The sequence below is a fragment of the Acipenser ruthenus genome, chromosome 22 (assembly GCF_902713425.1).
Source record: "Acipenser ruthenus chromosome 22, fAciRut3.2 maternal haplotype, whole genome shotgun sequence".
NCBI lineage: Eukaryota > Metazoa > Chordata > Actinopteri > Acipenseriformes > Acipenseridae > Acipenser > Acipenser ruthenus.
Genome location: NC_081210.1, coordinates 21,112,791 through 21,138,970, shown reverse-complemented (window position 1 = coordinate 21,138,970; position 26,180 = coordinate 21,112,791). Strand labels below are relative to the sequence as shown.

The 26,180-nt window shown below is 36.2% G+C and overlaps 1 protein-coding gene across 1 annotated transcript; it reads left to right on the top strand.

Annotated features, from left to right (window-relative positions):
- Positions 1–1,622: 1,622 nt before the first annotated feature.
- Positions 1,623–26,053, top strand: LOC117431104 (tyrosine-protein kinase ITK/TSK-like). The gene is made up of 17 exons (XM_034926602.2): positions 1,623–1,870; positions 3,099–3,203; positions 3,826–3,907; positions 6,188–6,316; positions 7,289–7,329; positions 8,662–8,813; positions 9,975–10,040; positions 12,044–12,098; positions 13,436–13,515; positions 13,667–13,809; positions 14,402–14,476; positions 17,229–17,403; positions 18,414–18,630; positions 19,076–19,140; positions 19,980–20,098; positions 20,780–20,937; positions 22,762–26,053. The coding sequence occupies exons 1-17, from the start codon at positions 1,736–1,738 to the stop codon at positions 22,825–22,827; spliced, it is 1,863 nt and encodes a 620-aa protein (XP_034782493.1). The 5' UTR covers positions 1,623–1,735; the 3' UTR covers positions 22,828–26,053.
- Positions 26,054–26,180: the final 127 nt, after the last annotated feature.

Sequence of the window (26,180 nt, the reverse complement as noted above, 5' to 3'; positions counted from 1 at the left end):
TCCCTACTTCTCCCTCCACCCCCTCAACCTCACATCCTTCACTTTCTCACCCTTACTCTTCCACATTCACCAATGTTACTTTGAAAACTGCTGCTACAGATGTTATCTTCAAAGGGAGGACTGCCCTTTTATTTTTTGGCATGTCATGATTTGATTATTTCACCTTGAGCTCCCAGACACAGGTTTACTGGTTGAATCCCATTATAAGTCCCTAGTGGAATCTATTAGCAGCAGCTACTCTTATGATTTTAATGAGAGTGTAGATCTTGCATTCAGAACCACAATAGGTCATGTATAAACAGATTAAATGTGTTACAGTATATCAGCTTTGCTTACAGGCCTAACACTGCACAGAGTGTGTGAGAAATGCGTTTTCAAACTGATAAGAGGTAGCCACCAAACACTTAACATGCATTACAGGTCAAGTCTGTTAATGTGGAATGGACAGCCCTGTTGATGTTGCTTCTTAGTATATCAAACAGCATTAATATCTAAATATACATTTTTTTCATTTTCTCTTATTACTACAAACTGCGTTTTATTTTATTTATGCTATTTGCATGCCACCTCTAACAGGAAAGATGTATGGTAGCTACAATGGCAGTTCAATAGTTTTATTTGTACCCCTTCACCTTGTATTTTTATGATGTCCCGTTGCTCAAATGCTAAAATATATTTTTTAAATCATGTTTTCTTGCATTTTGTCTCTTCAGAAATCATGTGATATTGTGAATTTCAACTCTGGTGTCACATAGAAGTAAACAGACCTCAAGATAATTGCAAGCATCATAAAAAGTAGGCTACCTAATATCAGGCTGGGCCCTCATTTGCCCTGATCACAGCCTTCACATGAAGTGGCATAGGGTAGACTCCACGAGGTGCTAGAAGGTGTCTCCAGAGATGCTAATCCATTCAGTCACTAGGATTTCAGACTTAATATCTTGTCTCTCTGTCCATCACTTACTGTTTTCAGCAACATCTGTCTTTCTTGGTATATCTCTCTCTATGTATATCATCTCTAATTGTATATTTTTATTCCGTTGAATAAATGTGATTGATATTAACCAGAGTGTGACAATAACCGAAGCCATATTGCCAGGACAACCATTATATTGTCTCTGGAGCATGTCAGTGTGGTGTTGATGAGCTGTGTAGAAAATGCACATTATTCATCTGACAACCCAGCCTGTACTGTATAAAACAATACATATTATTTAAGGGAAACTTTCTTAAGAATTTGTAGCTGTATCAAGACAGGCGTGGATGAAGATATAACCACAAGGTTAATATGATTTGAGTGAGGCTGGCAAATTGACTTGTGGGTGGATGTTCCCTAATATTGGTTTTGTAAAAGACCCAAATATAGCGACAGGTATGAACCTACAATGTAGATTATGTAGACTGAACACTGTACTGTATACTCCATCTTAGTGCTTCTTTGAATAACCTTTTAACATATTTAAATGCACAATCTGAGGAATTTGCTTTCAAATGACATTTCAGTTTATTTCTGGAAAGGTGTCTTTTTAATGTAAAAAACGATGTTTTCATAAGGAAGTGGTTTAGCTGTGCCGGAAAGCCTAGAGCGCCTCAGACCTTCTGATTGTTTGTAAGATAACACACGGCACCTACATTGTGTAATTGCTATTCTATATACTCTCATAATACGAGAGTTTACCTTTTTGTTTCTGACTTCAATTATAGATTTCTTCATGACGGATACTTTTTATTTAGGATGAATAGTATCATTTTGGAAGAGTTCTTTTTCAAAAAGTCTCAGCAAAAGCGAAGAACCTCTCCCTGCAATTATAAAGAAAGATATTTCGTTTTAAGTAAGGCTGAATTGGCGTACTTTGAGCATCGTCCTGGGGTAAGTACAGCTGGTACTCCTGTGTTGCCGCAGACAGTGTAGACTACTCCATTGAAATGTATTAAATGTACATACTACAATTACATGTGTAAAACAACTGTAAGGAAAGTTACCATGCAGTGTAGCTGTTAAACTGTACAACTGTGGCAATGTAGATGTAATATGTTTAAAATGGCTCTTTTGTTTGATACATTTCTGATACTGGTAAAGACCTAAATCTGTGAGACTTGATTATTTAAAGGCTAATGTCTTTTTAGCATCTACATGTTTGTGCAATAGTGTATGCAGTCCTGTTGTGTTAAAATACTTCATATATATTTCAACTCCTACAACGCAATATGTATGTTTTATACTTTTGGTGCAGTATAGGCATTTGGTTAAATTTTAATATCTTAACATACAGATACTAAAATCTACTTGCTCTGTTTATTGGCGTACTTGATTGATTTCGCTGTTTATCATATACAGTTAATATAAAAAATGGTATATATGAGGCTTAATAATTTGTGTACTGTACAGATCTGTACTGTATAGTAATATATATATATATATATATATATATATATATATATATATATATATATATATATATATATATATATTTATTACTGTATATAAGCTTTAGTTACCTTGAATCAGATGCCTTTGTAGGGCCCTTGAGACACATTGCGATAGTCTGTCGGAACTTTTGTTTTCTATTTTGCTAATATAATATTTCATATAAAAGTGCACTTTAATGCATTTTTCCTTTTTTGTGACTCCTGTTTGCTGTCCCGGCCATCAGCTGCGCTGTCACTGTATGAGCCAAAATGGGGAGGCTTTATTGTAATCTGATGTTATGGCCAGAGTTGAGCGTGAAGATTAAACAGAAAGGGATGTATACTGCATATATTCATCAAAATAAAAATGAAGTCAGTATTAAAAAAAAGAGGTAATAACAATGTAAGAAATATTGACTACATGCATTGACTGGTAGTAGTTGAGGTGTTATTTTATATTCCCACTCGGGATCCCTGAGCAGCTTTCCAGGCTACTTGATTGGACTTGGTGATAGTGCTGGTTATAGTGCTCACCTCCCTGCTTAGACCATAGTCTCAGGGGGGTTTGTTAAAGAAATCACCCTGGAGCTGAAGGCCAGATTCACCATCCATATTCTATCTCTACCTGGGCTATGAGGATTTGGACCTGACTATGCATTGCTGTAAGAGATCATTCTTGTTTCTTTCAGAAAAAGCCAAATTTGAAAGGCGCCATTGATCTATCAAGAATCAAATGTGTGGAAATTGTAAGAAGTGACATCTTGATTCCATGCAACTTCAAATACCCCTTCCAGGTGAGTTTTCAAGCATATATATATATATATATATATATATATATATATATATATATATATATATATATATATATATATATATCCTCCAGTGGAAAACCACAGCGAAGGAGAACAAAGACAGCAACTCCCGCTAAAATTCAAGTCCATATCCACATAGAGTTCTCAATAAAAGCAGTAGTCTTTATTTCATATTTTTAAAAACTTCACAGCAAACATAGCTAACACGTTTCAACCCATAAGACCCAAAAATATGAAATAAAGACTATTGCTTTTATTGAGAACTCTATGTGGATATGGACTTGATTTTTAACGGGAGTTGCTGTCTTTGTTCCTCTATGCTGTGGTTTTCCACTGGAGGAAATTTTTGAATGCAGTTGTCCCAAGAAGAAGCACCCCGTGCTGGAAAAGTTTTTTCGAACATTTTTGTAGTGCCGGCATTCACACTGTTATAGAATATATATATATATATATATATATATATATATATATATATATATATATAGATAGATAGATAGATAGATAGATAGATAGATAGATAGATAGATAGATAGATATTTATAATGTGCAGTTTGGTTAAAAGTCATTTGAACTCCTCATTTAATACAGTCATGTTTGTTTCCAGGTTGTCCATGACAATTATTGCTTGTACGTGTTTGCTCCAGATAAAGATATCCGACAGAAATGGGTGTGCGCACTGAAGGAAGGTAAAAATCAAATTTAGATTTATATTGTTACATTTATAATCATGTGAAGCTTTTGGTGTTGTTGTTTGAGGAAGATAAAATAAAACCAGGTTAAAATAATCCACAATCCAATTTCTAACCTAATTTTTAAACCAAGATAGTAAAAATGAGAACTCCACATGTGGGGAAAAATAATCAATATCTCTTTGAGCCCACAGTACACCTCGGCCTATATTTTACAGTAACTTGTTAAGCTTATCATTTACAAGAATGCTGTTAGAAAAAAGTTTTTGACGTTGATGTTGACAGTGCCAATGTGTGGGTGAGAATGATTAGCACAGCAGTGGCTCAGATCTCTACTTTTTAATATATCAATCAGTCATTTCTAACTATGATAATCATGGGGGTATTTGTTATCACATTTCTGCAAGTGGCTGCCAAGTCCTCTTAAGATCTCATTTGCCATGATAAAATTGAATCTGTATCAGAATGCACTGTCAACACTGTAATCCCACATGACCTAGTTTGGAAAGCATGTGTGTATTTTTTGTTCTTAAATGTTTAACCATTATCAAAGTAATTCATGTGAAATATAGAGGTCAGCTTTATATAGCAGGATGTGTCCAGTGTAATGTTATTGATCTAATATTTATTCACATTGCTGTTTTCTATGAACATGTAAATGCTGCGCGCATGTAGTCCCCATTTCCTATTAATATTGCAGTGCGTCATGAAAAAGGAACAGCACTCTAATGAACGTGTTCGTCTGATGGCTTTTTTTCATTGGTTACAAAAATGCCAATCTGTTGAAGTTTAAACGGAATCTAACATCCCTGTTAAGAAATATAAGTGAAGAAGATTGTTTGGCTGGTGCACTGACAAAATGTGTGTCTACTTGACATTGTGCCATTTAAAAGGTTTTGAGTCAGTTTAGGTGGTGTTAGTTATTGGTAGGGCTGGAAGTTTTCGGTTTTAACCGATTGTAACAGGACAATGTTACCTATGTGGGTCATCATAAACCTGGAGTCAACAGTATATATGTAATAATGTCAATCATTCACTACCTGTTCTACATAAAGAATACGTCTTTCAGAAGGCGGGCAGTGTGCAAAGATATTGCTACTGACCAATAGGCAATTCTTGTTGAACTACGTTCGACTGACTTGTGACAGGTAGGCTGAAAAAAAAAAAAACTCGTAGCTGAAACAAACTCTGTAGTGTTGTACGATTATTTTTGTTATTGTTTAGTACCAATAAATTCAGGATCAGTAATTATTTTTAAGTTAGGTTAACATTGATATTAAAAACAATAATAATAATCTGTGTAAAATAAAATGATTAAACAACATCAGTATTAGGACCTACGATTAGTAAAATAATAATTATAATAAATAAAACAAACTTACCGTCACTATTAAAAGGCTAATAAGTCAATCAGTTAAACTCTCCTGTTAACTTTAAGCTTGCTTTGCAGTAGTGTATTAGTATTTGCCTTCTAATTGTGTATATAATTTATGTTATTTAAAGGTCTTGTATTCAATAAGCTTTATAGATAAATCAGGCAGTGAGTTGAGAAGTTGGAAGCAATGTGTAACGTGTGAGTTGCAGTAATAAAACTGTAAGATTGTAATATGTCTGCTCTGCATTCAGCTGAATTACTGATATAAGAGTTATTTCTTCACCACATCTGAACCCCAGCATTACAGTGTGATAGATCCGCAGGCAGTATGGGGCGTAAAATGAAATACATCTCACAATTCTCTGATTCAAAATGCATGCTGAGTTCTAAATTGCCTGTCCTAATGTGAACATGCTCACTTCAACACAGTAAGTTAACATTTCTATATATGTATTAGTGAAACCTACATACAATTTATTATAGAAACAGAATACTGATGTGTTTGAGTGTTTATGTTCAATAACTGAAAATAACCGATTTTGCCAAATAATAATAAAAACCGAAAAAACACCCCTCAAAAAATGAAACCTGAAAAATTCAAGCCCTGGTTATTGACAATAAATCACCTTATATTTTCCAGCCATTGATGTATTGCTCTCTTTTAGGATTTGACATATTTCTCACCCAACCTTTCTGTATTCTTGTCTGTATCAGTTCAACTACAGTTACAGTATATATTGATCATTAAAAAAGGGTGACAAATTAAGGTGATTTCCCATGTGGATATCCAAGCAATTTTCAGATGTAGATTTGAATTCAACATTTTCAGGTCTCTTTCCACAGTAATATGTGGCAATGTTGTTCCTGTGTTCTCATCATGTCATTTGGAATGTCTTTTAAAGAAACGAAGAACAACAACACTTTAGTTCCGAAGTACCATCCAAATTTCTGGGTGGACGGCAGGTGGATGTGCTGCTTTCAAACAGATAAACTGGCTGCAGGATGCCTTGAATACGACCCCAATCAGAACGGTGTGTTACCAGATATAATTACCATAACTTATACAATTCAACATGACTGTTCCTTCTATACCAACTCTGCTTTTATGAATAAAGTACTGGCTGCTATTCTTGACACTGTTCTTCGCTGTTAAAAGAACAAGCGTCCTGCCTGAATAAGAAATCTGACTTTGAAATAAAGCATTATTTAAATATGTCAATACATCACCCACCATACTGAGCTGTCAGTATGATAAATTTGACAACCATGACATATCAACAGTATGTACAGAATAATCCAGAAATGGCAATAGTTTAATGAAAATTGGAAGTGGTATTTAAGACCTGGGAGTCATTAGGTAGGCAAATGGGGTGTTAGTCATACATGTGTATTAAAATGAGTGATTTACAATAACTTCTTCAAAAATGAAATTGTGACATTTACAGGTAGACAAATGTACGTTCACACGGACATATACCCACAGACTCTAAATGACGAAAGCACAACTGCCTGCACTATATCCATATAACTCTTACTTGTGAATTGGGCCCATAAACAGTAGCCCATTTTGTGCACCACGCTGTAGACAAGTGTGATGAAATGAGACCTGATAACTTCTGTCAGGTTTAAATGATTTAAACTCTAAAGAGATTATATTACATTTAAAAAATCTATGTTTACCAGATTAAAGCCTAAAACCTTTTGGTGTAAGGGGTTTACCATTTAAACATACACATTTTCAATGTAAAAGTAGATTTTATTTAGGGTTATATTTAAAATGGGCCATTTCCAGTTTTTAGTAAAGTACAATGCTGTTTAGGATCTTTATCATTGCAATGTTTCTAGCTTTATAGCTTTCATTTATATGGGTGTTTTGTTTACCCCCTTATTAACATAACCACCTATAACAGAATTACAGTGAAGTCCACAGTACAACTGGAAAGGCACAGATATTTAAATGCCACCATTTTACGTCATTATAAACTATTTTTGTTGTCCAACAGCCTCCAAAAAGCCACTCCCTCCCACTCCAAAAGACACCAGGGTGAGTACCGCTTTTAACTCACATGATCTGTGATATGTGGTAGGGTGTATTTTGTTCTAACATTACACTACCTGGTAGTCATTGAGTGACTCAGTGGTACTGCAGTTTGTAGTTTCAGGGACTCAGGTATTACTGTTAAGCAAAGTGTATTCCATGCCTGGGATGACATCTGCACACAGGATAATTTATACTGGGATGTTTGACAAATCCCTATGTATCATTTAATTGATTTCTTATGTGATTAATAATAAAACCTGCAATTGTAATAACAACCTGAATACCCATGGCAACCAACTCTTACAGTGTACTTTTAAAGTAATTGACCTGTTCATTCTTTTAAATATCCCAATTTGTATTATAATGATGTGTGACTTAAGATGTAGACTGTTTTTCTTCATGTATTTTGGTAACAGTTGCTTTCGCACATTAACTCGACTTTAACAGTTTAAACGGTATTACTTGATGTAGTCTACCACGTCAAGGTGTTTTAATGTGTATCTTAATTGATCAATTGGGGAAGGTTAACCAGGTTGTTTATATAAAGAGGAACCTGTTGAATGAGGGTCTGGTTGCTTAAGTTGCAGTCTTTTATTTCTTTGTTTTTAAAAAGGTGTTTTTGTGACTGTTCCGGAATATTTTAAAATGAATTTAAAATGAAGAAACCGGCTTCTTGCCTGCAATCAGTTTGTGTGTGTCTGTGTGTGTGTGTACAGCATATACAATGTGTGTAATGATGATTATTCTGTTTTTACAACTCAGGAATCTATCCTGGAGTAAACATGTACACTGTAATAAAATACATGTCTGAAATACATGTTTTCTGCTTGTTTACTGTCATTATGTATAGCATTTTCTGCTGCAGCCATTACATCCTGGTTTCCTTTTAAAACTCTGAAGTTTAAAGCACCTGTGTGCTGGTTCTCAGAATGTGTACCCTCCTAGTGAATGTGGTACACCAGAGTGGAACCATTAAACCCTCCCCCATGCAACACTCTTCCCCTAGTGGTTGTAAATGATACCACAAAGAACAAATTAGGTTAAATCCAATGGGGTCAGGGTGTTGCAGGGTGAGAAGTTGATAGTTACACTGAGTTTGCGATTAATGCAACGAAAATGATATAGAAAGTGAATCTAAACAAGAATACATTAAGTTAGAAAAATAAAATAACTTTGAAATGTCACTTTTTGGTTTAAGTTGCATCTTAAATCACTTGCCATTTCTTTCTTGATTTTGAAAGATTTTACACCTCTTTTCTGATGAAATGTCACCTTGCTTGAGGTGCTTGATTGGCAGCACTAGACTTGACTGACATTGAGTTTTCTGTTTTGCAGAGGCTGTTTTCTGATCCGGGAGAGCTGGTGGTAGTTGCTCTTCATGATTTCATCCCCCAGAGTGCCCAGGACCTGATGTTGTACAAACAGGAGGAGTACATTATTACAGACCAGTCCGATCCAAACTGGTGGACTGCTCAAGATAAAAACGGGTAATTTTAACTGTATAGAGAATAATCCTGTTTTAAACCTATACAAATTTACCAGATTTAGGTAAAATAATAACGGTCTCCTTAATGTCATTTTTTTAATTCCCTATCAATTCTCTAGAGCTGTTGTATAGACACCCCCTATATCTGATATCCTCAATAACTTATTCTAAATAATGTTACCAAGGTTCATGACAACTGAATAAGCGGTTCTCCAAATACTGTATTGTGATTGTGCACGTTTTCATGTAATATTAAGCAAAGTGAGGTGAGTCTGAAATTGTGGGTAATCCAGATTTTCCAGGGCACCATGCTGTAAATGCTGTGATTATTCAGATTGCAGAATGAGCTGTACGGGAGGAAGCCTGTGGGACACTGCAGCTTTAAAACCTGTTTATTTCTGGTGTGGAGGATGTGGCTTATCGGATTAGCACCTCCAGAATTATATAAAGTGCTTCCTTGCACTTAATGAAAAGATATATTCACTGTGTGTGTTGCAAATGGAGGGAGATCCTTTTATTAAGAGGATAAAAAAGGTTGAATGACAACTGAAACATCCAGTGTATTTTGCCATATTTTGAGTTGTCTTAAAACTACGAATGTAGCTAAAACTCATTCAAAATATCTGAAAAGTTGTCTTGGTGCCAGTTTGTTAGACTAATCCACAGTTTCTTTTGATTTGTGGATTTAATCAATTGGCAGATACGAGTATATTGAAATTAGATAGTTTCTGTTTAGTTTTTTTTTTCTTTTTGCCAGATTTACACAGGTTTGCTTTCCAGACATTATGGTAGTGTTTTGATTAAGTGTTTTTTGTCAAAGTGATAGTCAAAGTTTGAACTGCGTGGTATGGTGGTAGTGAAAGTGTAGGTGGAGAATTGCTGTTTTTATCTGGTGGGAGAGAGTCTGGTGTTTGAATTGATAGTGGGGGATGTGGGGAAATTTGTGCCTTACGTTTAGGCATTCCTTCAACTGGAAACAAAAAAAAAATCCCCAATTGTGTTGGAGAAAGAAATGATCTTACCATTAATAGTATATCTGGTTTTTCTGTTCTGAAGCTTTCTAAACTTTCAGAAATTTCAGCAGATCATGATTTGTTTAAATAAGATATTTTTTTTACAGCAGTTAATTTTGAACTAACTGAACAACTTATTTTTTCAACAGAGACACAGGGTATATCCCAAGCAACTACGTTATTGAGAAGTCACCTGACAATTTAGAGGCACACGAGTAAGTTCAATGTCATTTGATTGTTAGACGGCTGTTTGTAGCCATGAAACCTGCCACCTTCCAAGAAAACACTGCATACCCCCAAACGTTCCAACCCAAAGGAAATAATTGTCTTTTTGTAGTATGAAAAATACATTTAATAAGCAAGACATCTACTGTAATGGTGCCCCAAACTGTTTACATACTACCACAACTGGGTGGGGCTTTTGTTTTTGATTACACTAAATAGCTTGGCACCATTTCAGAAACCAATTTATTGGGGTTAAAATGACCAACCAAATCATACTGTGGTAGTAAACAGATTGGGGTAACACTGCTTCTATGAGACCTCTGGTTAATTAAAATCCTTTGCACACATTTGAAAAGGGGACTGTTGTCTCTTCAGTGATATCACTTGTTTCTGCAGTGCAATAGTTGTGAGCAAGGTAAAACACATGTTTGGTTTCAGTAGGACTTGTGTCATATTTTCCATATGCGGCTCCACCATGACCCTGTCAAGATGTGGTTTCCAATGATATACCATAGTTCCAAATGGCGGTTCAGAAAAGAGAAACAGACCTTCTTCTGTGAAACTGCTCATTCAAAATGGTCATAGCATCACTATACCTATGGAGCACCTAGACTTATTCCAGGCTTGATCTAAGCCAACATGACACAAACATATAATATGCAGGTACTAGGGATTGCGAGAAAAAGATTGAGACCAAGTTGGTTGTGCACCAACACTCCATCATGATATACCACTCAATGCAGTCTGATATATACCACTCAATGCAGTCTGATATATACCACTCAATGCAGTCTGATATATACCACTCAGTGCAGTCTGATATATACCACTCAATGCAGTCTGATATATACCACTCAATGCAGTCTGATATATACCACTCAAAGGCTGTGTTAATCGCCATTACAGTATAATGTGATACACCGTGTAAATACAGTATGTCTGGCTCAGGGAAGAAAAATCAACTGCAAGATTAAGAAAACCTAAAAGATTAAGGATAATATTGGCCTTGTACTGGTACTGAGTAATGTAAAATTCTTAAAAAAGAAAACAGAACAAGCAATTTTATCTTGATGAGAATTATATACGTTTTCAAACCAAATGCTCTGACCATTTCCTTTCCTTATCTTTTAATGTTTTGGCTGTATGCTGTATTGCGTACCATGTAACTATCTTGATTTCTAACCTGATTGTATCGAGCAATGCTTGTTCCCAAACGAGGATCCAGGAACCTGTGACACCTGACAAAGCAGTGATTTTTGTTCAGAGATTTACTAACTAACATACTGACAAAAGGCTTTTCCTATTAAGAAAATGTTTCTTTTGAGGCTGTTCCTATGAAAAGAAAAAAGAAAATCTAAAATATTAAAACAAGAGATCTTACCTAGTGCCAAAAAATAATGTTCTGAGTTTTGGAGCAAGGTAAGAAAATAGTCCTTGATTCAATATTATTTAAGAACATTATTATTCCTTATTATAGGAAAAACAGTCTTGAAAGACATTTTTATAATTGTGAAAAGAATGTTTGCCAGTGTATCTGTCATGGAAGTAAAGGGGGCAGAAATTAAAGTTGAAAACCCCAAGTGCTCATTTGTAGAACTACCTTAATTTAGAAATGTAGCTCTTAGGAGTTTTTATAGAAGAAAAACTAACTAGTATGTTAGCTAAATAATGATCTAAGCAGAAATGGAGACTTACAGTAAACACGCATATAGTAAAAGTTAATCTGATAAACATGTAAACTGATGAAGTTTCACTGTTCCACTTTCACCTCACTGAGTTTCTTAACTGCGCAATTTACAGTGAAGCCTGGTTTCACAGACCCTGATTAGCACTAATCTTGGACTATTCAATGTTATTTTAGGTAACGTAGTCTGAGATGAATACTAATTGGGGTGTGTGAAACCAACTGTTAGTCTTAGAAGTTACGGATATAGTGTATGCTGTCAGAAACTAATAAATGTTTTTTTTATTTTATTATTATTTTCTCATTCAGGTGGTACAACAAAAACATTACCAGAGCAAAAGCTGAACAACTGTTATTTAATGAGGTATTGAGACTGAGTTAATACATTTTAAATTTGTTTTGTTTGTTTTTAAACGTAAAGTAACTTTCTGCCACTCCCGTTCCTCAATTGTGTAGATGTTATTATGACATGTTTTTGAAAGATAATAAAAAAGACTCCCAACAGGTAGACGCGCACACACACACACACACACACACACACACACACACACGCAAACAAAACCAGGACAGGCAGCATGCTGCAGACGTGAAACCACACTTGCAAAATGTGAGGCTGCAAGATGCTAAGCTTCTAGATTTCAAGCACGAAAGCCACAGCTATGGTTGAGGATTTCCTGTCTTGGGTATGTTGCCTGTTTTAAAATGTAATGTATGTGAGTTTATCAATAGTAAGATATCCAGGTCCTATGGTAAGCTTTGCAAGTATTATTATTATTATTATTTGTTTATTTAGCAGATGCCTTTATCCAAGGCGACTTACAGAGACTAGGGTGGGTGAACTATGCATCAGCTGCAGAGTCACTTACAACTACATCTCACCCGAAAGACGGAGCACAAGGAGGTTAAGTGACTTGCTCAGGGTCACACAATGAGTCAGTGGCTGAGATGGGATTTGAACCGGGGACCTTCTGATTACAAGCCCTTTTCTTTAACCACTGGACCACACAGCACAATAGGTGTTGAAGATACACATGAATAAAGTATAGAGTACATTTTAATTACATTTTCTATATTTGAATGATGCTTGATACAGCAGTAACTATTTTTTTTCCAGAAGTCTGAGTTCAGTAACTGTTCTTTAGTTTTGGTTGCTTGCCATAGCAATATGAAAGATCTGCCAAAGTGTATAGAAGACCCCGTGCTCAACAAGAAGTGACCAGCTATTTTGAATCTAGTTGTTTTTGTTGTTGTTGTTGCTGGCAATAACATAACTAAGCACTAGATGGCGCTGGAGCTTGCTATTAATATAAAGACTCTTTGGCTGCTCTATGGTCAATGTGTCTATGGTAACGAGAACTGAAGAGCAGCTCCTGAGCTCATTGTCAAAATATTTGAACACATCTCTAACACCACTCAGAATGATGACAAACATAAAACAATTAAAGGGAAAATAAAAAAGATGTATTTTGAAGCTACTTATTCCTTAGATGTATCCTAAATCTGCAGTGCCCTGCTCGTTAATTTCATAGACATCCTTGGTATCTGTTTAGTGCATTCTTTTCTTGTCCTTTGTGCAGTTTTCATTATATTAAAGCAGATGTTCGGTGGTAATTATTTACAGTACATTCTTTGAAGAAACAGCAATTGACCCTGATTTATCTCTCTCTCTAATATATATAAATGTGCTCTATTATTCTGTAGGACAAAGAAGGTGCTTTCATGGTGAGGGATTCCCGGCACGCTGGACTGTACACAGTGTCTGTGTTCACTAAAGCACACGGGTAGGTTTTTAAAGAAACAGCAAGAGCATCTCATGTACACATTATGTAACAATATGGATTCTTTTTTCAATCATCAAGGGCTGTCTTCCTTTGTCATACTAGTTGTGGTGCCTCCTGTCTACGTTTTCTCATTTCCATTTCTGTGTTTTAGTTCTAATGGTGAAAACAACCCCAGAGTGAAGCATTACCAGATCAGAGTGACCACGTGTGGGGAAACAAAGTTTTACTTGGCAGAAAAATATACCTTCAACTCCATCCCAGAACTGATACATTACCACCAGCACAATGCAGCAGGTGAGCATCAATGACCTGGCTTACTGAAAGTGCATTTCTAGAGAGGAAATGGAGGTGTTTCTCAACTTCATTTTAAAACACGTATGAGGATTCAAGCACCATTTACGATTTGTCAAAATACCATCCTTCTTGTGTATGTTATGCCGTGTATAGAACATATGACAGAATTGTAAAGTTACAACAACATTTGTTTGTTTTTTGTTTTGCACAAGACGGCATCTCTTAAACCGAAACAAGACTGCCACAGAGATACAGGATGCATTAACTTATAATATATAGCAGACCCTTCCTTCAATGTGATACAGCCATCTGAATTGTCTTTGTATGAGATAGTTTGGCTTGTATCAGGTGAAAGTGATGTACAGCGTTCGAGCGAGGTAGCCACTAACTCAACCCGTTTCAGTAAAGAGAGAGATTTTGCAGCCCTCATTTTCAAAAGTGGCAAGTTTATTCAAATAACTGATCTGGACCAAGTCGAATAAATCTGAAAGTTAATGTTTTACTTTTGAAGGTGAATGCCTTTGTTTTAAATAGGATAATAAATAATGAACACACATGTACATCATGATTCAAACACTGTTTATTTGTACAGGACTCATAACAAGGCTAAGGCATGTGGTGTCGTCGGGGAGGGAGAAGGCCCCAATGACAGCTGGCTTTAGTTATGGTAAGCATATTTGTTTCATAAAAAATCCAAAAGCCTCACACGTCAATATCATTTAAAAAAAAATATATATATATATATATATATATATATATGTTGTTTTTCTTTATTATCCAGGGATGGAAACAAGATTCCTATCGTATAGCAGTTTGACCCATTCCAGGTTTTAATATGATCGATTAGCCCCCAATGTATAGGTAACAAGTTCAGGTGATTCTTATTAAACTCATAGTAAAACCAGGAATGTATCAAACTGCTATGCAGTGGGAGTCTTATTTCCATCCCTGTTATCTATTTTAGTATAAAATTGAGCAGGGGTGTGAAATATTGAGGCTTTAAAGAGTTACTTGGTATCGGTATGACATCACTCTTAACTATTGTATTCTTCTTAAGATGTGCTTTCTATATAATTTTCTATTTCAATCATCACATCTTGGTAACCTAGTAAAGCAGTTTAAAACACGCCTGTGGCCTCAAATGGGCTTTTCAAGCATGTCTTCTCTTAAGTTCAGCTGGTAAACCGGATTGTAACGATAAAGCTGCAACACACCGCATTCCTTTTAATGATATAGTGAAACCTGAATTAACTTAAAACACGCAGTTACACAGCAGTAATTAAATTAGACATAAAAGCGTGACAAGAATCCTCAAAGCTTTCACGTTGCTATGCTTGTCATCTTTCATTGCTTAGTGCTTCAATGCTTAGTGCTTAGTGCTACTGAGACCTAAATGAACCAGTGGCTGCTTATTCAAGGGGCCTCATTTACAAAAGGGCACTAAACATGGTGTACCATAATTGCAATTAGTGTGCACGTTCATGATTTCCGTATTTACTATTGCAATTTTTTCTATTATGGCACAAAACAGTGGGCATATTATGTCGCACGCTGATTTTATTGTGCCACACTATGGTAATCAGAATGAATATGTGATTTGTATGGTAATGTATTTAAGCACCTGCTCTGAATAATGAGATGAGCTTTATTCGAACTGTATTTAATAAAGGGTGATAAACATAGCGATAATTAGTTTGTTTGGAAAGCAGGCTTTAAGAACATGTCGATTTTTAAACACAGGTACCATGATAACTATAACAATATAATAATAATAAAAAGTTATGTTCACATCATACTCCTAAAATATCACTTTAGAATTAAGCACCAGAATGCAGCAACAATTTTCATCTTTAGTGTTGTCTTTGAAATACTAGAACCAAAATATTTACATATTCCAAATCGAAGTATAAAATACAGGCAAAGAACCGAAACATCTTTGGCAAAAGAAAAGGGGTCCAATGATTAATATTGCAAGTGCTGAAGTTCAGAGTGACACTGCTCTCTAAATCATGCAATCAACAATATGAATAAATAACATGTTGTATTATGCCATAAATGTTGCCCTTTAGGAACTAATATGAAAGCATCTGTTTTGATGGTAACGATCTTTCTGTGGATAATTTGATGGACTAACATGGTCACGTAAACTGCCAGAACAATTTAAACACCTTGCACATTTTTGGCCAGGCTTGTATATAGCAGAGTTATCCCTAGAACCCATGTCAGTGAAGCAGTGTTGCAAAGTCTACAAAATAACCCAACCCTGTCAATCAGGTTCCCAACCTGTTTGGCTAAAAGCCATACTGAATATAAATAAATAAATAAACACTACTAACCTAAACAAGGTTACCTTACTATAGCTAAGAAATCGAAATGCACTGTGACACAGCTTCAGTAGTTTATTCATTACACATATTGCATATTTAAAGACAGTGTTTATGTATTTTAACTATAATTGACTTGTATAAATCTAACAATTTGTCTTTGCTGTCTTTTCAAAGCCTAATAGCTTAAAATCCAAAGAGCCGAATTGTGGAGCTCAGTGAATCATGTTGGCTAGGCTGCTGTAAAGCTTTGTGATCTTTCTTTAGAAATCTCTTTATTTATTGAAGTTCTTCCAAGAAGTATTAAGCTGTTTGATCTGACTGAAGTTGTACAGCTGTCTCTAGATGGGTCTTTGTGAGCTGTGTGACATAGCTGAGCTGCAAGCAGAGGGCTCTGCATAGTTGTGCAAGCACAGTGGTTTCTGCAGGGTGGGAATTAAACACCATAAAGTCAGCCTGTGGTTTCATAGCATGTATTAGGTGACTTTAAAAATGTTTTACTCAAAAGGGAAATTCACAACTTTTTTTTTTTGTACCTGTTCATGGGTCGTAGTCACACAGCTTCAACTTGTGTCGGATGCTTTATGGCAAATCTATTTTGAAATACTTCATAAACCAAATATGTTTTTCAGGACTGGGCAAAATAGTCAAGGAAATTATTTACATATAAATCGTATTAAGTTAAAATACAAAATAGATGGCAAGTAATGCATTTTAAATATAAAATAGTAAATATTATTTAGCAAATAATATATTTTTAAATAGCTAATTGCATCTGCTGGTTTTGATCTACACACAAATTGTAAGGCTTATAATTATTATTAATAAGCTATAACTAAGGCTTTTGAATTATATATATATATATATATATATATATATATATATATATATATATATATATATATATATAATTTATTTATTTATTTATATAGATAGATAGATAGATAGATAGAGATAGATAGATAGATAGAATTAAAAAGCCTTAGTTATAGCTTATTAATAATACTCATAAGCTGTACAATTTGTATTTCTAAGAAAGTAGGAATATGTTTTATTATGAGAGTTATTTTAGCGCTTTTGTGTGTTTATTGCCAGGCGTGTGGGAGATCGAGCCCTCTGAATTGAGTTTCATACAGGAGGTGGGAAGCGGTCAGTTTGGATTGGTTCACTTAGGCTACTGGCGCAATGTCAATCACAAAGTGGCCATCAAGATGATACGGGAAGGAGCCATGTCAGAAGAGGATTTTAAAGAGGAAGCCCAAGTTATGACGTGAGTGCTTTTCTAAAGGCTTTTATTATCCAGCTGTGATACTAGGTATGTTCATTAGAGGGCAGTATTGCTATCCGATTTCACTATAGCTGTTGTCTCTGAGGTTATGAAATACATTTTTATTGGATTCAGTACCATGTTCCCTGCTTATCATCGTGCAGTTTTTATCTCTAATGAATTCTAAAACAGTCCCAAACTCTGGGCCAGGGCCAGAAGGTGGACTGCAGCAGCAAAGTGGTCTCAACAAAAAACTAAGTCTAGAAATGAGATCACGGATGCAGGTAAATAACAAGGAACCAGTAAAAGCTACTGTGAAACGGGTGGCAATACAGAAAAGAGCAGTATGTTTTGATAGAAGAATGTTATTTTCGAATGAACACCCTAGTTTGCCAAGTGGACATCAAATGACGTACCTCAGGTAACAGGAATGCTTGGTCCTGAAATAAGCTCAATTATAATTGACACCATAATTAGAAGAGATAATAAAACTTGATGAAGATGAAGCTTGGAAAGCTGATTTCTTGATTTTTAATAATGTTTGTCAATAATTATATTGCAATGTACTGGTAATATCCACACTCATGTTTTGAGTTATATGTGAAGGCTTTTCTGCAGTCTTTGCTTTGTTTTTTTTTTCACTTCTTGCTTTTGAACAGTAGTGTTCTTAATTCTTTCATAATTGTAGATTATTACCTGTCTAATATTCAGTTAGGAAAGTGGTTGCTGAATGCAGCACTATGAGATTGTCATATGAATTAGAGTAGAGGCTTTCGTTTGAAGCGAGTCCAAATGCATATAAAACAATATATACAATATAAAACTAGTAAGAAACTACTCTGAGCAATAGCTTATCTGCTTCTTCCTTTAGGTAAACTATTCCTTACTATATTTATACTGCTTTTTTGTGCATTTCTCAAAATAGGCTACCGATGTGAACAAACTGGGTCTAGAATCAGTTGATTTTTGAATATCGTGGTAAAGACTTTGTTTAACTCTCTTTCTCTGAACAGTAAGCTGTCTCACCCCAAGCTGGTCCAGCTGTATGGAGTGTGCACCCAGCAAGCCCCCATGTGCCTGGTGTTTGAGTACATGGAGTCCGGCTGCCTGTCTGACTTCCTGCGCAGCCAGCGAGGCAGCTTCTCCAGGGAGACTCTGCTGGGAATGTGCTTGGATGTGTGCGAGGGGATGGTCTACCTGGAGAGTGCCAACTTCATTCACAGAGATCTGGTGATTCGAGATGCCTATGACTTTGTACACTTAATATGTCTTGTGTAGGGTGTCTCTTATTGTATTATGCAGTTTCTGGAATGACGTCTCGTATGACAAGGCTTATTATAAATCACAAACACTAGATTGTACCTAAAGAGCTGTTTTTTTAACAGTAGAAAGGTGTACACAGGATAAGATGTAATGGAATTTTGACAAATGCTTAATGTTGATGACTTCTCATATGTGATTTATAATGGAATGTATACCAGTTCCCAACAGACGGCAAATCTAACAGTCTGAAAGAATGGGCACATATCACTCTGCACCACTTTAAACTCTTGTCAGAGGAACATAAGGGTTACCAAGTTTGTCTGTGCTTCTGTATGCCTGCATTGCCATTGAATGTCACCTGGTAAAGTTTATTCACTGGTTAGTTAATCAATATGTATTGACTGACTTGCAGGCTGCAAGAAATTGTTTGGTAGGAGAGAATCAAACAGTGAAGGTGTCAGACTTTGGGATGACTAGGTAAGTGATTTTAAACATTACCTTTTATTAAAAAAATGATTGTAAATATCTTGACCGTGTATTCATTGTTTCTGTTATTATTGTGTTGCATGCTGCAAAAAACTGCCAATATTATTATTTTTTTTTCAAAAAGGGTAACATTGTATTTGTTATGTTTTCTTAAAGGAGTAAACAAATTCTTACTTCATGAGCATAATGACTTTCTTGCAAGTCACACAGACTTTATTTTCTCTTGGACTCTGAAGTCCATGCAACCTGCCACCACACTGCAGATTCACTCCCTGTGCATCGGCTATTTGGACCCCACCTAAAGCTTGAAACCTCTTTTTCATGCACATAGGACCGAGCTAACTTCGGGGCCACATGTGCACCCCTCAAACACCCTTGAGGGTTGCATGCACCATACAGCTTGGTTATAAAGTTTAATTCTTGGAGTTACAGTATATTTGCTTTTGTAATAACCAATTTCAGTGGCCAAATATGTTTACTCACCTCAATACTGTAATTAACAGTTGTTCTGACCTGATATGCCCACTTGTTGTTTAAAACAAACGTTGCTTCCATGCATTATTTAAATAAGCTTCCCTTTATGGGGGGTGCTGAAGTGGTTCACCCCTGACAGGGCTTTATGTGGTGTCAGGAGGGAACCTAATAGCTGTTGCACTGGGAGTGAATCTGCAGTGATATGGCAGGATAAATGGGCGTCGCCCAATTCAAAGTCTGAAAAAACTAAACCATCTACAGAAAAGAAAGTCTTGAAGTCTTGCTTATTACACAAACTCATTAACATGAAACTGGTAAATATACAAAAACAAATGCATGCATTCTGCCTCTGTAAGGTTCGTCCTGGACGATCAATACACCAGCTCCCTTGGGTCGAAGTTCCCAGTGAAGTGGTCTGCGCCTGAGGTCATCCATTACTCCAAATTCAGCAGCAAGTCTGACGTCTGGTCCTTTGGTACGGAATGGTTTCTAGTGCATTTAAAATAATGAAGCAAGCGGGTATCATACTTCTATGTGGGGTGCACCATCATGTTGCTTACTATTCTAATAACATCCTGTGGATTGGAAAGTACCTTCTATTCAGCATTCCGAACCAGCTGGAGGGTGTTTTCTGTCGTGTTCGAGTACCTTGATGGACCACGAGACCCTGAGAGTCTCGTCAGTAAACAGGACTACTAAAAAAGAAATGCCATGTAAAAAAATAAAGCACATGCAACTGGAATAAATAATAATACTAGACAGTGGGGAAAGCAGTAGGGGTGAAGTATAGCATCACATTATTAAACCATCTCTCTTGCTTTACTGTGGAATATTTTTCTTGGTCCAGTTTTTCAGCCATTTTCAGATATGTAGTTTGACCCTCCCCTAGCTTACTGCTCACCTTCACTTGTGGGTCAGGTTATGTTTTACAGCCGCCAGGGTAAGATTGAGCCATTTGTAAAGAGCTGTTTGGGAAAATCATGTTATGCCTTCTGTCTGGATGAATAGATGTCTTCATTGCAGAGTTGCAGCTGTATTGTTTACTTCTCTTGCTAGCCAGGCACCCGACGAATCCTAGGGTCTTGGTGGAAGGGTGTTGATGGATTTCTATGGAAATTTCTAGTGAAAGTTGAGAGTGACATTGCATTTTTTGCAGGTGTTCTCATGTGGGAAGTGTACAATGAGGGTAAAATGCCTTATGAGAACCAAACGAATGGAGAAGTGGTGGAGGCCCTCTCATCAGGGCTCAGGCTGCTGAAACCCAAACTGGCATCCAATTTAATTTACCAGCTGATGGAGTGGAGCTGGAAAGAGGTCAGTGCTAAAGAAACGCGAAAGCGGGACAAACTTGGATTTCAAATCCTGTATATACAGGACTGCCATAGTGGCTCTGGGTATAGCCACACGTTCTGTGGCTTATATAACCGAAGCACAGCGCTGAAATTTGGTACTGGCAAAAAAAAAAAAGCCATTGGGAACATATTGATGCAATAAAATCTAATTTCACTAGGGGGTGCTGTTGAATCCCATATTAATGTACATGGTAAATTAAGGACTTTTAACCTCACAGAGCTGAACTTAATACAGTGGTGCACATTTTGTACCTCATAGCACCAGTAGACATGTTTTTTTTTTTTTTTTAAAGTAATTCCTTAGCAACCATAGATGATAGTTTCTTATTGGGTCTAGACTACCCACATGACCCACCCAACCCTGAGCCAAGCAACTTTATGCCAGTCCTGTATATGTTAACACCAAATGTGTGGCTTTTAATTTACTATTAAAATATTGCTAAATGCAACCAATAAAAGTCAGGCAGGTTTGACCAAATGTATACAGTCATTCATCCAGAAGTATAAAGCACTCAATGGTAGGATATGAAAGGACAGTAGTACAACTCTGACAAACATTTGGGTTGAAGTCTTTTTGACAGTTGGTGCCAGGTTTGCAAAGGTCTTTACAGCAAAATGCAATTTGCACATTTTCTTATGAAAGTAAAATAAGAACATAAAAAGAACATAAGAAAGTTTACAAACGAAAGGAGGCCATTCAGCCCATCTTGCTTGTTTGGTTGTTAGTAGCTTATTGATCCCAGAACCTCATCAAGCAGCTTCTTGAAGGATCCCAGGGTGTCAGCTTCAACAACATTACTGGAGAGTTGGTTCCAGACTCCCACAATTCTCGTTGTAAAAAAGTGCCTCCTATTTTCTGTTCTGAATGCCCCTTTATCTAATCTCCATTTGTGACCCCTGGTCCTTGTTTCTTTTTTCAGGTCAAAAAAGCCCCTTGGGTCGACATTGTCAATACATTTTAGAATTTTTAATGCTTGAATCAGATCGCCATGTAGTCTTCTTTTTTCAAGACTGAATAGATTAAATTCTTTTAGCCTGCCTGCATATGTCATGCCTTTTAAACCCGGAATAATTCTGGTCACTCTTTCTTGCACTCTTTCTAGAGTAGCAATATCCTTTTTGTAGCGTGGTGACCAGAACTGAACATAGTATTCTAGATGAGGTCTTACTAATGCATTGTAAAGTTTTAACATTACTTCCCTTGATTTAAATTCAACACTTCTCACTATATAGCCATTTTGTTTCCTTTTGTTCTCTATTTCTTAATTATTATTATTTGTTTATTTAGCAGACGCCTTTATCCAAGGTGACTTACAGAGACTAGGGTGTGTGAACTATGCATCAGCGGCAGTGTCACTTACAACTACATCTCACCCGAAAGACGGAGCACAAGGAGGTTAAGTGACTTGCTCAGGGTCACACAATGAGTCAGTGGCTGAGGTGGGATTTGAACCAGGGACCTCCTGGTTACAAGCCCTTTTCTTTAACCACTGGACCACACAGCCTCCTATGATAGTTGATAATGATAGTTTGGCCTTCATAGACAATTTTAATTAATTAGAACTAGCATGGGTACAGTTTACAGGGCCACACAAAACCTTAAGGTGTGTTTTGTTGAGGACTGATTTTTAAAGCCCGTTTTGATTAAAAAATGTTGACAGGGTTAAAAGTTTATTTTTCTAAGCACTGTCATGTTTAGAAAATATCCTTTTAAATGGAGAGACAGAGAAATTAGACTTTATTGATGCAAAGTCTAATTTAAGCGATTTTTCTGTTTCTTCTCCAGAGACCAGAAGATAGACCGTCCTTTACACTTCTCTTCCATGAGCTGGCAGAACTGGCTGAGCTTTGAAAAAGTGAAAGTCCTTTCTACAGTAGGCGTCCGAAGCAGCGAGGCATCGTTGACACAATCCCTGTGTCCTGATTGAAAGTCTCCCGTTTTGCTCAATTATCAACTCTCTCTGCATTTATTTCTAAACAGGTGCAAAAGAAAAAAATAATCAAGTGCAAAGTTTGCTGGGGATTCCACAGACAGCGTTGCATTGACTCTGGGTATCCGCAGGTTAGGGAGGCAAAATCAGCAGAGACTATTTCACCTCACTGAGCTACAGCGGCCCCTACTGGTGAGCTCAAAACAGACGCCTGCAGGGCTGGCCTTTGTCATTCAGGGGCTGGTAGCTCACTGACATCCTCTGTGGAGCTCCTGTAAAGAGACAATTCATTGGCTGGTGGGATTGGAAAACACCCACCGACCTTCAATTCTCCTAAGCTTTTGTGGGGCTAGCTACATTAAGGGAATATACTTGGACATTCTAAATTTGTAGGTTTAAAACATGAATTCTGAAGATTTCTGATGCAGATCTAATAATATATTTCTGAACTTTTTTCATACCTGACTACTCCCTGGTAGATCATTAGAGACACGGACAGAAAGATAACAAACAGTTCACCAAATTGAAATTCACTAACTTTGTTCTTTTTATACACATCGCATTAATAATAATAATAATAATAATAATTATATATATATAAAAAACATTAATCAACTCTCACTAACTGTAACTTAATTCTAAAATTAATAATAAATGACAGTCTGTCAAAAGATTACATTATGAAAGCAAAAATGCAAAAAAAAAAAGTCACTGTTGATGCAATATAATGCCAATATTCTAACAGCATGTCTGTGTCCTTGATTTCATTTTACATTATTCATGTTGCTCAATACACCCCTGCCTAAGCTCTCAAAGCTGCAGGCAGTTCAATCTGTCAGGCAGGCCCACTTCGTTCTGTAAAGCTCAGTAATTGCACCCCGGGCTCTGCCCCCGTTTCATATCCATGCTCACTGCAGGGGGTATGTGCCATCCTAGAGGTAGGCGTGGATTTTTTAATTTGTGGAGCTGCTGGGTGGTGCTTTAGGCAACTGATTTATTTGTGACGCAGAATTCTTTCATGCAAAAAAAACATGCAAAACATGTCATGCCCACTGCAAAATGACTGCAACGTTATGCATGATCCAAAAGAGAACAAGGAACTGGGGCTTTCAGCAGTGGCTCTAATACATAATTAAGTTGTTTGCAGTGTATCTTTGTAATTAAAAAGCGATGAGCTTTATCATAACAAGACTAGTATAACAGCAAAAGAATTCCTTTGTTCTGTTGTAATGAAAATCCAAGAGTGAAAAAAAGCAAGGCAAGGGTGTATTGTCAGGTTTGGAGCTTCATCGGCACAGACCCTGATGAGATACTATATCTTAATTTAGATAAAGTAATCCAAGCACATTCTTTCTGCATCAGCCTGCATCTCTCTTTTAAACTTAAAAAGGAAACAGTGAAGAGATGCAAGTCATTGCTTGCATTCATTTCTTACTATGAAACAAGTTAAACAAGTTTGAAGGGTTCATAATTTGCATACAAGCTTGTAAAAACGCCTTGAATTTAGAAATTAGTTAGGCAAATGTCATTTATTTTAATACTTCATTTTGAACACTTAATGTATAAACTGTTGAAATCTTGACTTCTAACTTGGGGCATATTAATATTGCAAGTTTCTGTCTGGCAATAGTTTCAGTTCTATAACTGATATGCAATACTAGTACACTGCCTAGAAAAGGAAGTACGGCATGTTATGTACAATGTCAGACCCTAAAATATACTTCTGTGGTTAAGGTCTTGCCTTGTTTTGTAGATAACCTGTTATTTATATATTATATGTGTATATACAATACAATATATTATCTTTTTGTTATATTATTAAAGTTTATAATATGGTATTTATGCAACATATGCATTTTGTTTGACAAATTAACTTGAATCAATCAAGGATGTTGTTTAAAAGATTGTGCAGTCCTATGCATTTACTGGCACGCTATTGCTTTCTGAATACCAAGTATAGGTTATGCATGCAATGCCTTGGCTTACATTTAACAAGAGAGATTGGTTTGGTGACACTGATCTCTATGAAGTCTTATTCTAAAAATGTTAATATTTTTATATGTGATGGGCCCAGAACAGTGGTGGTTTAGTAACACAAGGGTTCAGTTTTGCCCCTTGTTGTATTGAGCAGTGAGTTGGCATGTTTGCTGAAGCATATTGTGTAACATGACCTGAATTAACAAGTGAAGAACTGAAAGATTTGCTGCCCAGTAATAATGAGTGCTCTTCAGTTCCCTGCCATAGATGCAGGTCAGATCAGCCAAAGTGTCTTTTATATTAGTAAGCGCCATCTAGTGCAGAAGTGATCCAAAGTGGCAAACTAGATGGCGCTGTCTCTTTCTTCTGTAAAATACTTTGGCTGATCCAGCCTACATTACAAATATCTATGGCAGACAGCAAGAACTGAAGAGCAGCCCTTGAATTTGGGTGAAAGCACCTCAACACAGCCTTGGCCAAAAAAATAAAAAATATATAAAGAATAATCAGAAAAAACGCTATTTGAGTAATTGTAATAACCAATCAAAATGATTGAAAAAACATCATAAAAAGGTAAGAGGACTGTTTAAAATAAATAAGTAAGCTTGCATTAAGTTACTTACTGAAGCCAGTATGAAAATTGATTCATTCACCCGTGTGCAATGCACTCCCCAGAGACTGCTGTGGATCCAACCACTCCCCTGTTCTGGGCCCGTATGTTACCAGCAATGAAAGTGCTTGTATGTTAAATTCTCTAATTTCATAACTGTAAAACAAAATATTAACCATGTTTTCATATTTGCTTGTATGTAAGGACTATCTGTTTGAAAGTGTGTAGTGCAGTATTTTGTAGTGCAGTACTGCTGTATATCGTATTTTCTATATTAAAATGTCATGATGCTATTGTTGCCCATTGTCATTATGATAGTTTCAAAGAAACATGCACATTATTTCAAACTTTAGTTTATATATTACAGTTTTAACACATGAAATGTAATTAAAAATCACAACTGCAGCTAGAAAGCCTTTCTTCCACAAAATGTTTTCATCAGATGTTATCAGATAGTTATTCTGGTCTTTTTTCAGCCCAAGTAAGGCCAATATAAATCTTGATGTCACCTACTCCATGAAGCTCTGCTGTAGCTCACAAATAAAGGCATATCATTGTTCCACCTGCTCTGTGTTCATTATAACTTTTTACAGGAAACATCTTGGAGGATATGAAACCAAAAGATATTTGTCATATACAGGTAATAGGATGGCATGTTATGGCTTTTTTGCACAATCAAAAGGCCAT

Bases quoted from the DNA above. Each gene is read 5' to 3' on its own strand.
- LOC117431104 (XM_034926602.2), top strand. From the start codon at position 1,736: ATGAATAGTATCATTTTGGAAGAGTTCTTTTTCAAAAAGTCTCAGCAA. The intron at 6,317-7,288 runs GTGTGTTACCAG...GTTGTCCAACAG, and splicing joins ATACGACCCCAATCAGAACG to CCTCCAAAAAGCCACTCCCT. The intron at 10,041-12,043 runs GTAAGTTCAATG...TTTCTCATTCAG, and splicing joins GACAATTTAGAGGCACACGA to GTGGTACAACAAAAACATTA.